Source organism: Lissotriton helveticus, chromosome 6, assembly GCF_964261635.1.
Source record: "Lissotriton helveticus chromosome 6, aLisHel1.1, whole genome shotgun sequence".
In the NCBI taxonomy this organism is placed as follows: Eukaryota; Metazoa; Chordata; class Amphibia; order Caudata; family Salamandridae; genus Lissotriton; species Lissotriton helveticus.
Window position 1 is genome coordinate 700,307,314 of NC_136067.1, and position 13,223 is coordinate 700,320,536.

The window sequence follows — 13,223 nt, forward strand, 5'->3', positions numbered from 1 at the left end:
GAGACAGTCTGTTAGTTGAGTGAGGGCAGGTCCTCCAGGCTCTGGGGGTTGCTGTCTGCTGCACTCGCCAGGGTTCTTGCTGTAGGCAGATTAAAGGTCAGAGGCCGGTAGGGCTGGGGCCAAAGTAGTAGGTGTCTTCTTCCTGGGTTGGCATTGCTTCTCAGTCCTTCCTGATGGAGGAGGCATGGTTCAGGGGTGCCCCTAAATTCTAAATTTAGGGGCGTTCCAGGGGTGTGGAGGTTGGGGACAATTAGGTACTTTCCTCCGGGTAGGTTCACCCCGTTATGCCACCACCTAGTGGTATGGGGGCATGAGCCTCTCCCTAATTTACTGGGTTCCTCATCTTCACGATGGAGGGCACTGAGATGTGTGCTTCGTCACTTCTCCCCCACCTGAGGGGTGGGGATGGCAAAGGCAGGCACGCTTTGCTTCCTAGCTAGGTTTTCCTAACCGATTCTCCCGCCCAAAGTGAGGGGCAGAACTGGTGGGAGCCAGTTACTGAGGGCAGAAAAAGGCAGGGAAAGCTTCCAAAGGCAGCACACCTTTGAAGATTCGTCTTCGTGAACCCAGCCTATCCTGGCCAGGATGGGCTTTGTTTCTGCATGCTCTCTACCCAGGGGTACAGAAGTCTGTCTGGTGGTGGTAAATGGCAGGCAGCAATTCAGGAACCACAGCAGGGCTGGTCGTTTTTCAGGGGGCATCTCTTAGATGCCTTCAGAGCATTGTAAAATAAATCAGGCACTGGCATCAGTGTGGGTTTATTATGATGAGAAGTTTGCTACCAAACTTCCCAGAATTCAGTAAAGCTATTACGGTGCTGTGGAGTTTGTAATGACAAACTTCCAGGCCATATAATCTTTTACGACTTTTCTGCACTTACAATGTCTAATATTGTTCTTATACACTGTAGGGGTACAGTGCTCATGCAACTGTACCCTCACCAGTGATATGGTACAACCATCTAGAAGTGGAGTCTTACCAATACCATAGCAAGTGGGTTGTCATCTCTTCACTTTTCTCTGCACCCAAACACATAGCCTGCAATGGCAGTGTGTGTGTGATGAGGTACATGACCTCTAACAGTGGCACAATATGTGCTGCATCCCTTAGAGGCCTTCCCTGGTTACAGTGCCCTTGGTACCAATGGTACTTTTTACAAGGGACTTACATGTGTCCAGAAAACTGACCCTGGGAACCTGATTAGAAGAGACCCAGGGCACATCAAGTTAAAGTGCATCAGAAATCTGGCAAAAAGAAGGGGTTACTGCAATAGAAACCCACTTTCCTACAATGAGGATCCCCTGGAAGAGAAATGGATGTCCGTGTATGTGGAAGAGAGGGAGTCCAGTCCAGTTCTAGGGACTTTGTGCAGATCTACGCTAGGCAAGCTGCTGCCCTAGCAATAACATGCTAAAAAGAAGTGGCATCATCTGGAGGAGAGGGACGAACAGGATATAGATCCGGGTCGTTGGGGGTAATGGGATCAGTTTTGTATGCATCCCATGGGTCAGGATCCCCCAATGACCCTTATATCTCCCCATCGACCATACCTGGTGACACTGGAGTTGAAGCATCAAGTGGGTCATGTGATGGAGATTTAGGAGGAGGGGGTGGTGGGGGTGCAGGTGGAGGAGATGGTGCTATATAAACTTTTTTATGGACTCCAGGGTCCCTGCACATGGGTGGGGATATTCAGTGCTTATCACTTTGATGATATCCCTGGAAGAGAACCAGGATTACAGATAAGTAACTTAGCCTATTTGCTTATTGTGAGAAGTTGGCCTGATATGCAGTGCTCACTATTCTAGTGATCACTATGTATCAGTCCAGACAACCCTTATTGATGATTGGTTGTAAGTCAACCTTATAGACCAGCTATCCTAGTAGCGTGGATACGAGCAGTCTAAGGCTAAGACTCTAGAGGGCGTGTTAAGCCAGCTGTTTTACCATCACATATACCCCTTGAACACCAAGTGAAAGGACACCACACAAGTTGTTATGAAAATAAACGTGTTTTTATTTCTAACAAGACTACCCTGGCTCTTTATAAGACAGGGAGCTAAGCACACAAGAAAACTCTTACAAAAATACTTAAAGTCGCACAATTTACACAAATGCCCGAGGGGCACGAAAAACCATATACACAAGAAGTGGAATGCGAAATTACTAGCAGGTAAGTACTATTCTCATAGGCTTTAGAATCGCTAGGACTGGACTACTGAACCTTTAGATTACAAGCAGGAGGCCTAGGGACGTCGTGTGCAGAGTGGGAACTCTCACGCGTAAGGCGGGAAAAAGTCTATGGAGGCTAGTAAATACAAAGTTACTGTTCTCGGGCGAACCCGACTAGGTGGGTCGAAAACAAGAGTAGATCCGAACACTTAGAGTGTTGGACTATGCTGGAGCACCGGAGTACTCGGTTTACCTAGCCCAGGGGCTGCGGCTGCATAGGGTTCAAGTGGCGTCGGAAACCCTCGTTGACGAACCAGGAGCCTGAAGAAAGAAGTTGCTGGCAGGCGGCCAGTGAAGAAGTTCGTGGTGATCCAAGCCTGGATCAGGGAAGAAGAAGACCTGTAAGCAGAGGGGACCAAGTTCTGATTCACTAGCCAGTGATTTAGGTGGGCACCAGGATGGCACCGGATGAAGTCACCTCGACCAGGTGAGTGGGCGCTGCTGGGCTCTGCAGTCTCTCGGACCAGGAGGCGTTGTCGGCGACCAGGATGGAGGTGCGAGCTGTCCCACGAAGGTCTCTGCTGTCGACGTCGCTGGACCCAGGATTGGGGCAACAAGTCTTGGCAAATGCAAGCCCACGCGGCGGACTTAAAATGGAGTCTGGAGTGGACCAGGAGGGTCCAGGGTGCTCCTCTTTTGGAGGGGAGCCAGGGCTAGTCTGGAGCAACCAGACCAGCGGTGTTTGTCGTCGTGAAGCGTCGTAAGAGGGCCACTAGCCAACGGGCAAGTGACCTGGACAACGCGGTGAGCAGCAAAGAGCAGTGCTCCACGCAGATCTCGTGGATGCAGGGGGGCTGAACTTCGGTGCTGGAGCTGCTCAGGGTCGGGGCTTCTCTTACCCCAAAGCACTCAGTCGAGGGTCACTCGGTGGTCGTGCTGGACAAGCGTCGTGCAGTCTTGATGATGGCCGGTCCCTCGAGGTCTCGTCGCACCCACGGGTCTCAGCTGGGCTGAAGATGTAGGTTGAGGTCAGAGGTGCCAGGTAAGCCGGTTCTCGTCGAGCTGGGCAGTCTTGATCCGGAGGAGAGACTTACAGCAGACCGCGATGCTTGGTTGGTGCCTGCTGCTGCAGGGTGACTACTCCTTAGTCACAAGGGAGAAATCTTAGGAAGAGTCTTGAGTTCCTCTCGTAGAAAGTCGGTTCAGGATTCAAAGATTGATCTAATTTGGAAGGGGGCCTGCTCCTACCTTTATCCTGCAAATCCTGCAAAAGGGGGCTGGCACGCGACTAAGTCCTGCCCTATGGGTGGGACTAGGAAGGGGGTGGTTACACCCCTCTCCTTTGCCGGGCTTTTCCCCAGATCAGGGGCTGGAGTGCCCCTGGAACTGGTTCAAGCCGGCCTATGCATAGTGAGCACCGGGGTGCCACTTGCAGTCACCTTCCTCTAAAGCCCTGCCTACCTAGGATACACAAAATCCTGTCTGGGACGGTGCTGGCACTGCCCCTGGCAGGAAACCCTTTGTCCTTGCCTCCTGTGCTGGGAGGACTCCCAGCAGCAGGAGGGCAGACTTGTGTCTCGGTGGCAGCATCCATCTTGTGGAGCTGAGGCTATGTCTGACTTTAACCGGGGTTACAGGTTACCAACATGTCGTGTCCCTCTAGAAGGGTGGAATGCTAACCCCTTCGCCAGAATTGGCGAGGGGTTAGTATTCCAATTCGTATGACACCTTACTCGACATGTTTTGATAATGTTATACCAAAGTTAGCCTATGACCGCGAGGTACATAATGCACTTAAGAGTATATGGTATAGCGTTATCATGGAACAGCTATTAGGACTTGGTTCCGCAAGCTGCAAACGGGCTCAGCTCATGCCAGAGCACCATTTCACATTATTCCACGCACTCTGCCTTCAGGATTGTTAAGGCCTGCCATAGGAGTGACTGATAGGAATATATGTGTCCATTTTAGGGTTAGATATAGGAATACTATATCTAAAGCAAAGGGTGATTACACCACCTTGCCCCAGCTGTCAAGCAGCCAGTTGTGTCAGATTTGGATGGCCAGCCAGGGGTGGCATAATACATGCTGCAGCCCCTGGTAGGCCCTGGGTACACCTATGCCCTGGGTACCTAAGGTACACTGTACAGGGACTGATAAGGTGACTCAGTATCCAATTAGATATGTACCTAAGGTACATGGAATCCATTTTACAGAGAGAGCAGTAGGCCTGGGGTCCTGAATAGCAGGGCCCCAGGTCAACTAAGTCAGAAAACCAGCAAAACACCAGGCAAAAAGACCTGCTTTTTATCAGGAGTCAAGTTCCACCAGACTCCACCAGTGCAACTACTGCTTGTAAGAAGGCGAACAGCCAAGCTACGGGGGATACTCCACCTCTTGAGAAGAAGAGTAAGTGCAGAGATGCAGCTATGAAAAGGAGTGTAGCACAGACAGCTAATCTTTGGCGTATTGCCAATTCACATGCCCTTCTGGCCTGCTATGTTAGATTACATTGGGATCAGATATAGTAACTTTTACAGTACCTCCGGAGGCACACCACAAAAGGGGACAACAACTTGTCAGAGGGTGAGGTGATTACCAACAATTCCATTTGATGTGCACTAGACAGCAAATACAGCTGCTAGGGGTGTTAATACCAGCACGGTTCTTAGACAACACGCATGGCTTAGGTGTTCTGGGTTCAAACCAGAGGTCCATCAGGCAGTACTCAATATGCCTTTTGACACCGAACACCGTTTTTGGCCCACAGGTACACACTACCTTTGGCAAGATGAAGAAAGACACTGACACAGCTAAGGCCATGGGAGCAGTAGCAGTAGGCAGTGCTGATCACCTTTATCCCCATTCCTATCATCCTGATTGTCAGGTGTATGTGGCGAGTGCTCATGTGAAATTGGCAAAGGTTGAAAATGAGGAGAAGGAGGTAATGGTAGAGTAGGGGGAAGAGGAGGAGGAGAAGGGTTAGTCCCAACACTTCTTTTTAAAGGAATGTGGTATTCCTCTTCCGGTGCAGTTTTGCGTTTCAAAGCTACTTTGGTGGTAATATGGCCAGTTTTGGGATTAAATGTGGAGCCCTTTCTGTTTCGGGTCCGGTTTCTCGAGCTAAGCGTCGAAAAGGTGCTTCTTACATGATTTTGGCAGATCAGGTTGTTTCGGAGCCGGTGGTTTAGGCGTTGGCGTTTTCAGATCCGAAGTGAGTTTCGGAGCCGAAGGGGGTGGGTTGGAACCGGGCTTTGGCTGCGATCCCGAAGGTTTCGGCTCGGTGCTCGAATTGGCATGGGGGTCTTCAGACCCGGAAGTCTTATTTTGTATGCTTCGGTGCCGAGCCAGAAGGCGGGGCATCAGAAGGAATATGCTACTTACCAGTAGGCATCTGTTCTTGGCATGTAGGGCTGCTGACATTCATATCTGTGCATAGATCGCAGCCTAGTGTTGGGTCCAGATGATTGCATATTGTTGTCCTGGAAGAGTCTTCGAAGTATCACGAGATAGGTGGCTCCTCCCTTGGACTTCAGTGCGCATGGGCATCCTCTCCATCCCCAGATTGTTTTTCGCCATTGTGGCAGAGATGGAGTATAGTACAGTAAGAGATGTCCATGCAAAGAGTGAATGCTACAGCTGCGACAGGCACCGGGGAGGTGGGTGGGCGATATGAATGTCAGCAGCCCTACATGCCAAGAACAGATGCATATTGGTAAGCAGCATATTCCGTTCGAGGCATGTGGGCTGCTGAATTCATATCTGTGCATAGAATGTATAGTAGTATCTCCCCTAGAAGTGGTTGCCTGTGCCAGCTGCAGCAGTCTGAAAAAGAGTCCTGAGAACAGCCTGGCCTACAGCAGCTTGCTGTTTGGACTGTACATCTACACAATAGTGTTTGGTAAATGTATGTATGGTTGACCATGTGGCTGCTCTACAGATTTCGTGTAAAGGAATATTTCCTAGGAAAGCCATGGCTGGCCCTAGTTTGCGTGTAGAATGCGTCCTAGAGGGAACTGTTAATGTGTGTTTTGCTTTTAAATAACATATCTGAATGCACTTAACGATCCATCTGGCTATACCCGATTTTGAAATAGGGTTACCCTTGTGTTGCGGTGAGAAAGCAACAAACAACTGTTTTGTTTTTCGAAATGGCTTAGTTCTATCTATATAGTATAGCAGAGCTCTCTTGACATCTAGCGTATGCAAGGCCCTTTCTGCAACTGTTTGTGGATTTTGAAAGAACACTGGCAGTTCTATTGTCTGATTTATATGAAAATGGGATACCACTTTTGGCATGAATTTAGGGTTTGTTTTGAGAACTACTCTATTTGCATGTACTTGAATGTAAGGTTCTTGAATAGTTAGGGCTTGCAGCTCACTAACTCTTCTAAGTGAAGTAATGGCAATAAGGAAAGCCACCTTCCAAGTTAGAAACTGTATTTCGCATGTGTAGTGGCTCAAAATGTAGTCCCATAAGTCTGGTTAAAACGATGTTTAGATTCCAGACTGGTGAAGGTGGGTGCGTTGGAGGAATTACTCGTTTAAGTCCTTCCATAAATGCTTTAATTGCTGGCACTCTAAACAGTGAAAGGTGTTGCCTGTTTTGGAGATAAGCTGCTAGTACCGCTAAATGTTTCCTGATGGATGAGTAGGCTTAATTGCAGCGTTGTAGGTGCAAGAGATAGCAAATTATGTTTTGTGTAGAAGCATCTAATGGGTTTATGTCATTGTTTCTGCAGTAAATGACGAAACGTTTCCACTTTGCTGCATAACATGCCCTTGTAGTGGGTTTTCTTGCCTCTTTGATAATATTCATGCAGTCTGGAGGAAAGTTTAGGTATCCAAACTCTAGGATTTCAGGAGCCAGATCGCCAGGTTCATCTGTTGTGTATCTGGGTGTTGGATTTCAACATGGCTCTGAGTTAGAAGACTGTGTGTGAGTCGCAGTCTTTGATGAGGCACCACTGACAGTTCTAGGAACGTTGTGTACCATGGTTGCCTTGCCTACGTGGGAGCAACTAGGATTAGCGTCAGCAAATGTTGGCGCATTTTGCGTGCCACTAGCGGTATTAGTGGAGCTGGGGGAAAAGAAAAGCGTACGCAAATCTGCCTGACCAGTTCATTCATATCGCATTGCCCTGCGACTGCGGATGTGGGAACCTGGCGGCAAAGTACTGGCATTTTGCGTTTTGGCAAATAGATCCATCTCCGGGTGAATGGTTGGAGCACATTGGGGTGAATCTCCCATTCGTGCATCTGTTGACTGTGCCTGCTAAGCAGGTCGGCTATTTGATGGTCTTTGCCTGGGAGGTGTTCCGCCATGAGGAACATGTTCCTTTGAATGGCCCATTCCACACACTTTGAGCTAGATGCGATAGCTGTGGGGAATGTGTTCCTCCCTGTTTCTGAATGTAATACATAGCTGTCATGTTGTCCGTCTGGATTAACACAGTCTTGTTGCATAAGTGTTTTTTGAACGCCTTTAGTGCTAGAAAGATCGCCATCAGCTCTAGTAGATTGATGTGCATCTTCTTTTGTTGTATTGTCCATAGACCCTGGACTGTGTAATGCAGGACATGGGCTCCCCATCCTAGCAGGATGCGTCCACCGTCATTACGATTTGTGGGATAGGCTCCTGGAACAGTCGTCCTTTGCAAAGGTTTTGTGGATTCCCCCAATGCAGAGAGCTGTATGCCCGACTGGTCACCGACACTAGGTCTTTTAATTGTCCCTGAGCCTGGTTCCACTGCTGTGCTAGGCACTCTTGTAGCGGACGCATGTGTAGTCTGGCATGAGGGACTATGAATATGCATGAGGCCATCATGCCTAATAGTTGCATAAACACTCGAGCTGGCAATGAGTGTTGTGGATTGAACCTTTGGATTAACCTTTGCATTCCGTTGATCCGTGCTGCGTTTGGGTATGCCTTTGCTGCTAGTGTATCTATTGTTGCTCCCAGGTACTGTTGGACGTGGGAGGGTTGTAGGTGTGACTTTGGGTAGTTCAGCGAGAAGCCTAGACTGTGCAGGAGATGAATGGTCTTTGATATGTGGCTGGCACATTGCTGGGCCGATGGTGCGTGTATTAGCCAATCGTCCAGATATGGGTACACATGAATGGGTTGTCTCCTGAGATGTGCAGCCACTGTTGCTAGGCATTTGGTGAACACCCGTGGAGCTGTTGTTACTACGAATGGTAGGACTTTGAACTGGTAGTGCTGTCCTTGAATAGTAAACCTCAGATACTTTCTGTGAGCAGGGTGTATTGGTATATGAAAGTATGCGTCTTTGAGGTCTAGAGTTGCTAGGAAGTCTCCCTGGCCCAGCAGTGGTAAGACTTGTTGCAGAGTGAGCATGTGAAAATGCTCTGATAAAATGTACAGGTTGAGGGGCCTGAGGTCCAATATTGGTCTGAGAGAACCGTCCTTTTTTGGAGTGAGGAAGTATAGTGAGTATACTCCTGTTTCTTGATGTTCGAGTGGGACTGGTTCTATGGCCCCCTTTTGCAGCATACTGATGACCTCTTGCTGCAGTAATGTTATATGTTCCTTTGACATTGGACGGTGTACGAGTGGTACGTTGGGTGCTGTTGGTGAGTTCTAGGCAATAGCCATGTTGGATAATTTGCCGGACCCATTTGTCTGTAGTGATGTTTAACCAGACTGGCAGGAACTGTTGTAGTCTTCCCCCGACTAAGGCTAAGGCCTGTTGGGGATGCCTCGACCCGAGTCTCTGATATTGGTGTAGTGTCTGTATGGGGTGGTGTACTCATGGTTCGCACCCCGTTGTCATCGGAGTCGTCTTCGACAGCTACGATGTCTTGATCGTATTCTTCGACAATTTGTTCTTCCTCGTCGATATAATATTCAGAGTCGTGCTCGGAGTATTGATCTTCCTCTTGATCAGAGTCTTCGGCATCAACTAGTTCTTCCTCATCGTCGAAGATATTCTCGGGCACCGGTGCCGACCTCTGCATTTCTTGCCTTGCCGCCCGCCGATTCCGGATCATCTTTTTGTACCAGAACTGGGCACAAGCTAGGCAATTATCTTCATTATGATCTGGTGATAAACATGTGTTGCACACGGGATGCTTATCTGTGTGCGGGAACTTGGAGTTGCACTGCGGGCAATATTTGAATGGACTTCGTTCCATCGATCGTCGGTCCACGTGGCGTCGAGAAGGCCTAATGGCCCGAATCGACGACCGGAGTGCAAGCAAATGGTGAAGAAAGCCTGTCGGTACCGATCGAAAACAATACCGACGAATCCGAAGGCCTTTTGGCCTTTTTGAAAAGTTTATTTCGATTCCGAACATGGAGTGCTGGAAAGTACATCCGAACCCAATGGCGGAAAAAAACAATCTGGGGATAGAGAGGATGCCCATGCGCACTGTAGTCCAAGGGAGGAGCCACCTATCTTGTAATACTTTGAAGACTCTTCCAGGACAACGATATGCAATCTTCCGGACCCAACACTAGGCGGCGATCTATGCACAGATATGAATTCAGCAGCCCACATGCCTCGAACACATGGTCTTTGTGCCGACAGGGGACTGCGCCGGGTTGTACTGGAGCCTTCTTAGGTTGATGTGGCTCTTGGAGCAAGGGAGGATATGTACTCAATACGTTGCCCTTGCGGGATGTCTTCGTCCTTGTCCGAGCCGTATTCGGATATGGAGATTGGTTCTTTTTCTTCCTAGTCTCCTATGGAGTCTTCGACCTCTTCGTCCGATTGAACTCTGAAGAGGTCCAGACTGGAGCTTGCACATTGGCTCTGCATGTCGAGACCTCAAGCCAGACGGTCGCAAAGTGTCTTCATGGAGCGAAAAACCTTGCAAGCATCACAGTCCTGCTCCTTGTGCACGGGAGACAAGCACAGGTTGCACACTTGGTGTAAGTCGGTGCAAGTTACCGGCAAGCACAGAGTGCAGAATTTAAATGGAGTACGTTCCATCTACTGCAAAGGCAGACCGATGCGGGTAGGCCTGATGGCTTTCCACGAGCTTACATATCGAAGAAGTTTTAATGGATAAGAGACACGGAGAATGGAAAAGTGTATAGAAAACAATATGGTCGAGGGAGAGTGTCTTGCGCACTGAGGGAACCAGGAGAACCGGAGCGCAGCAATTAAAGTCCAAACCAGATGGCAGTAAAAAACAATCTAACAATGGCGTTGATGTCATGTGCACTATCGTCGAAAAGAGGAGTCACCTACCTCGTGACCGGAAAAAACTTCTTTCGAAGAAAAACAGCAAACATCCAGACCCAACACTAGATGGCAGGAGTAGGCAAAGCATGTGATCTACAGCTCACATGCCAAGAACATATATATCTTCCAATACTTATAACTATTGATGAGGATTCCCTTGAGATGAACTTCTAATTTCCATGCAAGGTGTTTTGTTTATTTGTAACTGTGGCACTCCCTGTGTGTAAAAGGACCCATCCTACTGCCCAATAGGTGAGATTGTTTTCTTTAGAACCAGTTTATCCATAGGACATGGAGTGTGGAAACTAAGAGGCACAGCTGTGGCATTTTGTATTTTAGTGAGGCAAAAAAAAGTCTGACTAAACCCCCATCATTGTTCAAAATAGTGGAGTAGGACTTGTGGGTAGAGTAGGCTTGTTGATGTGTCCTGCTTTTCTGGTCTGCAAAGTAATTACACATTCCCAGGAGGTGTATCTGATAGTGCATCGCCCAATGCCAAATATTTTGTGCCAGCCCAAAACAAAACACATTTTTTAGCAGCAATCTAGAAGTAGTGGAAAGTCTTAAAAATATAAAAAACAGGTATTGTTAGAATAGAATTCAGATTGTTTAAATACCTTAGCCATAACTTCTGGATCAGGATCTTCTATTGGATCAGCCCACTCAACTGTAACAACATTACCCCAGACTTTTACTTTGCCACTCATTAATCTTCTTCGGGCTTGAGCTGCGGTTTTGTGATCTTCATATTCTAGGAAGCAAAAGCCTCTGTTCTTTTTCTTGTCATCTGGTTGATGGTACAGTATGACGTCTGTGAGACCTTCTGTAAAATCAAGCATACGCATAAGCCATTCCAGCATTTACTTTTTTCATAAATGCCAGAAATTAATCAAGAAGAACAAGTTACCTACTTTTGGTAAAGCCTTCTGGTGCATATTCAAACAGCAGATTGCTTTCCTTCGAATACTGCAGGAAACTGGCTCTATATATACTACATCAAAATAGGAAATAGTGTGTATAGAGTCCAGGTGACCCCCAGAGGTAGGCAGAGGTTAAAGGTAGATAGAACCTTACTCTCTATTTCTGGTAGAGTGGTCGAGCAGTAAGGCAGTATCAGAGGAAAGTGTTAAGCATTTGATGTACACACTCAGTCAGCAAATGAATTCACACACTCAAAGACTGAACTCTAGACCAATTGTTTTTGTATAAAAATATATACTGCTTATTTTTAGAACCAAGCAAGCCTGGCACAGGTAAGCATTAAATACTTTTCAGGAATAAGTTGCTGAATATAGAACAGTTTGTGCAATAGAAATTGTACTTTGTTTGATTTACAGGGGATGCAGTAGGTCGCAACACTTAGCAAATACAGTACATTGAAATGAATAGGCTTTTTCAGTAAATTACAGGTAAGTTACTTTTTACGTTACTTTTCTAACTCTGTGGTGGATACCTAGATTCAGGAATGGGACATTTCCTGCAAACAGATAAGTAAATGTGTTTTGGTAATTTGTGCAATTTTTAAAGAATATTTTTAGATTTTAAAACTCCACACAAGCTCCTAGGGTTAATGTCAGTGCAAATGGGGAAACAAAGTAGCACAAAAGGTGCACCCTAAGCGGCACTGGGGCGGCCCGGTGCAGAGTGAGGTTTTAACTTCGGGCACCGTGTTTTCTATGGAAAACCTCCGGTTTGCGAAAGCACTGCAGGCAGGGAGACTAAGGACTTCTGGGTGCGACCAACACTTCGAGAGGTTTGGGCACACAAAGTTGTGGGGCGTCTGGTGCAGGGGTGCCTTTTAGGGTCGGATCTTATCCGCTGCTGGTCGCGGTTAGGGGGGCCTTCTGGATTTAGTCTGCAGGCGTCAGCTGGAGGCTTGAGGCTGGTATGGGGTCGCCGTATCTCTAGCCAGGATCGCCGGGGTGAATACCGCGTGGTGTATTTCCACTTAAACTCGGGCCGGGTTTGGCGGGTGCAGGGTGGGCTGGATTCGCGGTTTCTGGCTGCTGCCAGAGGTTGCTGTTTGAACAAATCCAATGTTCACAGGAGAAGCAGTCTTTAGAAGTTAAGGCATGCAGGTTCTCCAGGGCTTTCAAGGTTGGTGGCTGCAGGACACACTGGGATTTCGCAGAAGCAGGTTCGAGTGAAGACACTCTTGTTAGATGGCTGCACGGTCCTTCTCTACTTCTTGTTGTTTCTAGATCTGGGGAAGAAATGTTAAGGATACCCCCTAAATACTAGATTTAGGGGCATTAGAGGTAAGTAAGATCAGGGACCAATGGATCCCTTCCCTGGGGTGAGTACACCCCCTATGGTGCCACCCTCCAGTGGGAGGGGGGTAGGAGCTCGTCCCTGGTTGGTTGGGTCCCTTCATCCTCAAGATGGCAGGGGCGAAAACAAGTTACTTATCTGTAACTTTAGTTCTCCAGTATTGGAAGTTTTCATAGATTCACATGCCAGAATCATTCCCTGTCGTCAAGACGGGAGTATCCAGTACATAAAAAAGCAATGCTTAGTAGTATAGCAAATTATAAGGCGGCCTAGGCCTTTTCCCTTTTGCAACCCTTAACATTTGTTATGTAAAAGAGACCAAACTTCTCCCTGAACCAATCAGAGCTCCTCACCCGCTAGAACACTCTTGAGAGAACCTTTTGTCCCTAAGAATTTCGCGCACTTGTGCCATAAGCACCTTTTGTGCCATATCTGAGGTGACCCTCTCAGGGGAGGAGGGCGGGTCGCATGTGAATCTATGAAAGCTTCCAATACTGGAGAACTACAGTTACAGGTAAGTAACTTGTTTTCTTACTCCAGTATTGGAGCTTTCATAGATTCACATGCCTG

At 47.8% G+C, this 13,223-nt stretch overlaps 1 protein-coding gene across 8 annotated transcripts in view; it reads right to left on the minus strand.

The window, feature by feature from the left end:
- Nucleotides 1-13,223, minus strand: part of SYNCRIP (synaptotagmin binding cytoplasmic RNA interacting protein) — a 682,339-nt gene that overhangs the window by 252,341 nt on the left and 416,775 nt on the right. For all 8 annotated transcript variants that reach the window (XM_078648172.1, XM_078648171.1, XM_078648170.1 and 5 more), the window contains one exon: nt 11,000-11,205. In XM_078648172.1, the coding sequence (XP_078504298.1) occupies nt 11,000-11,205 (206 nt within the window). The remainder of the gene's footprint in view (nt 1-10,999; nt 11,206-13,223) is intronic.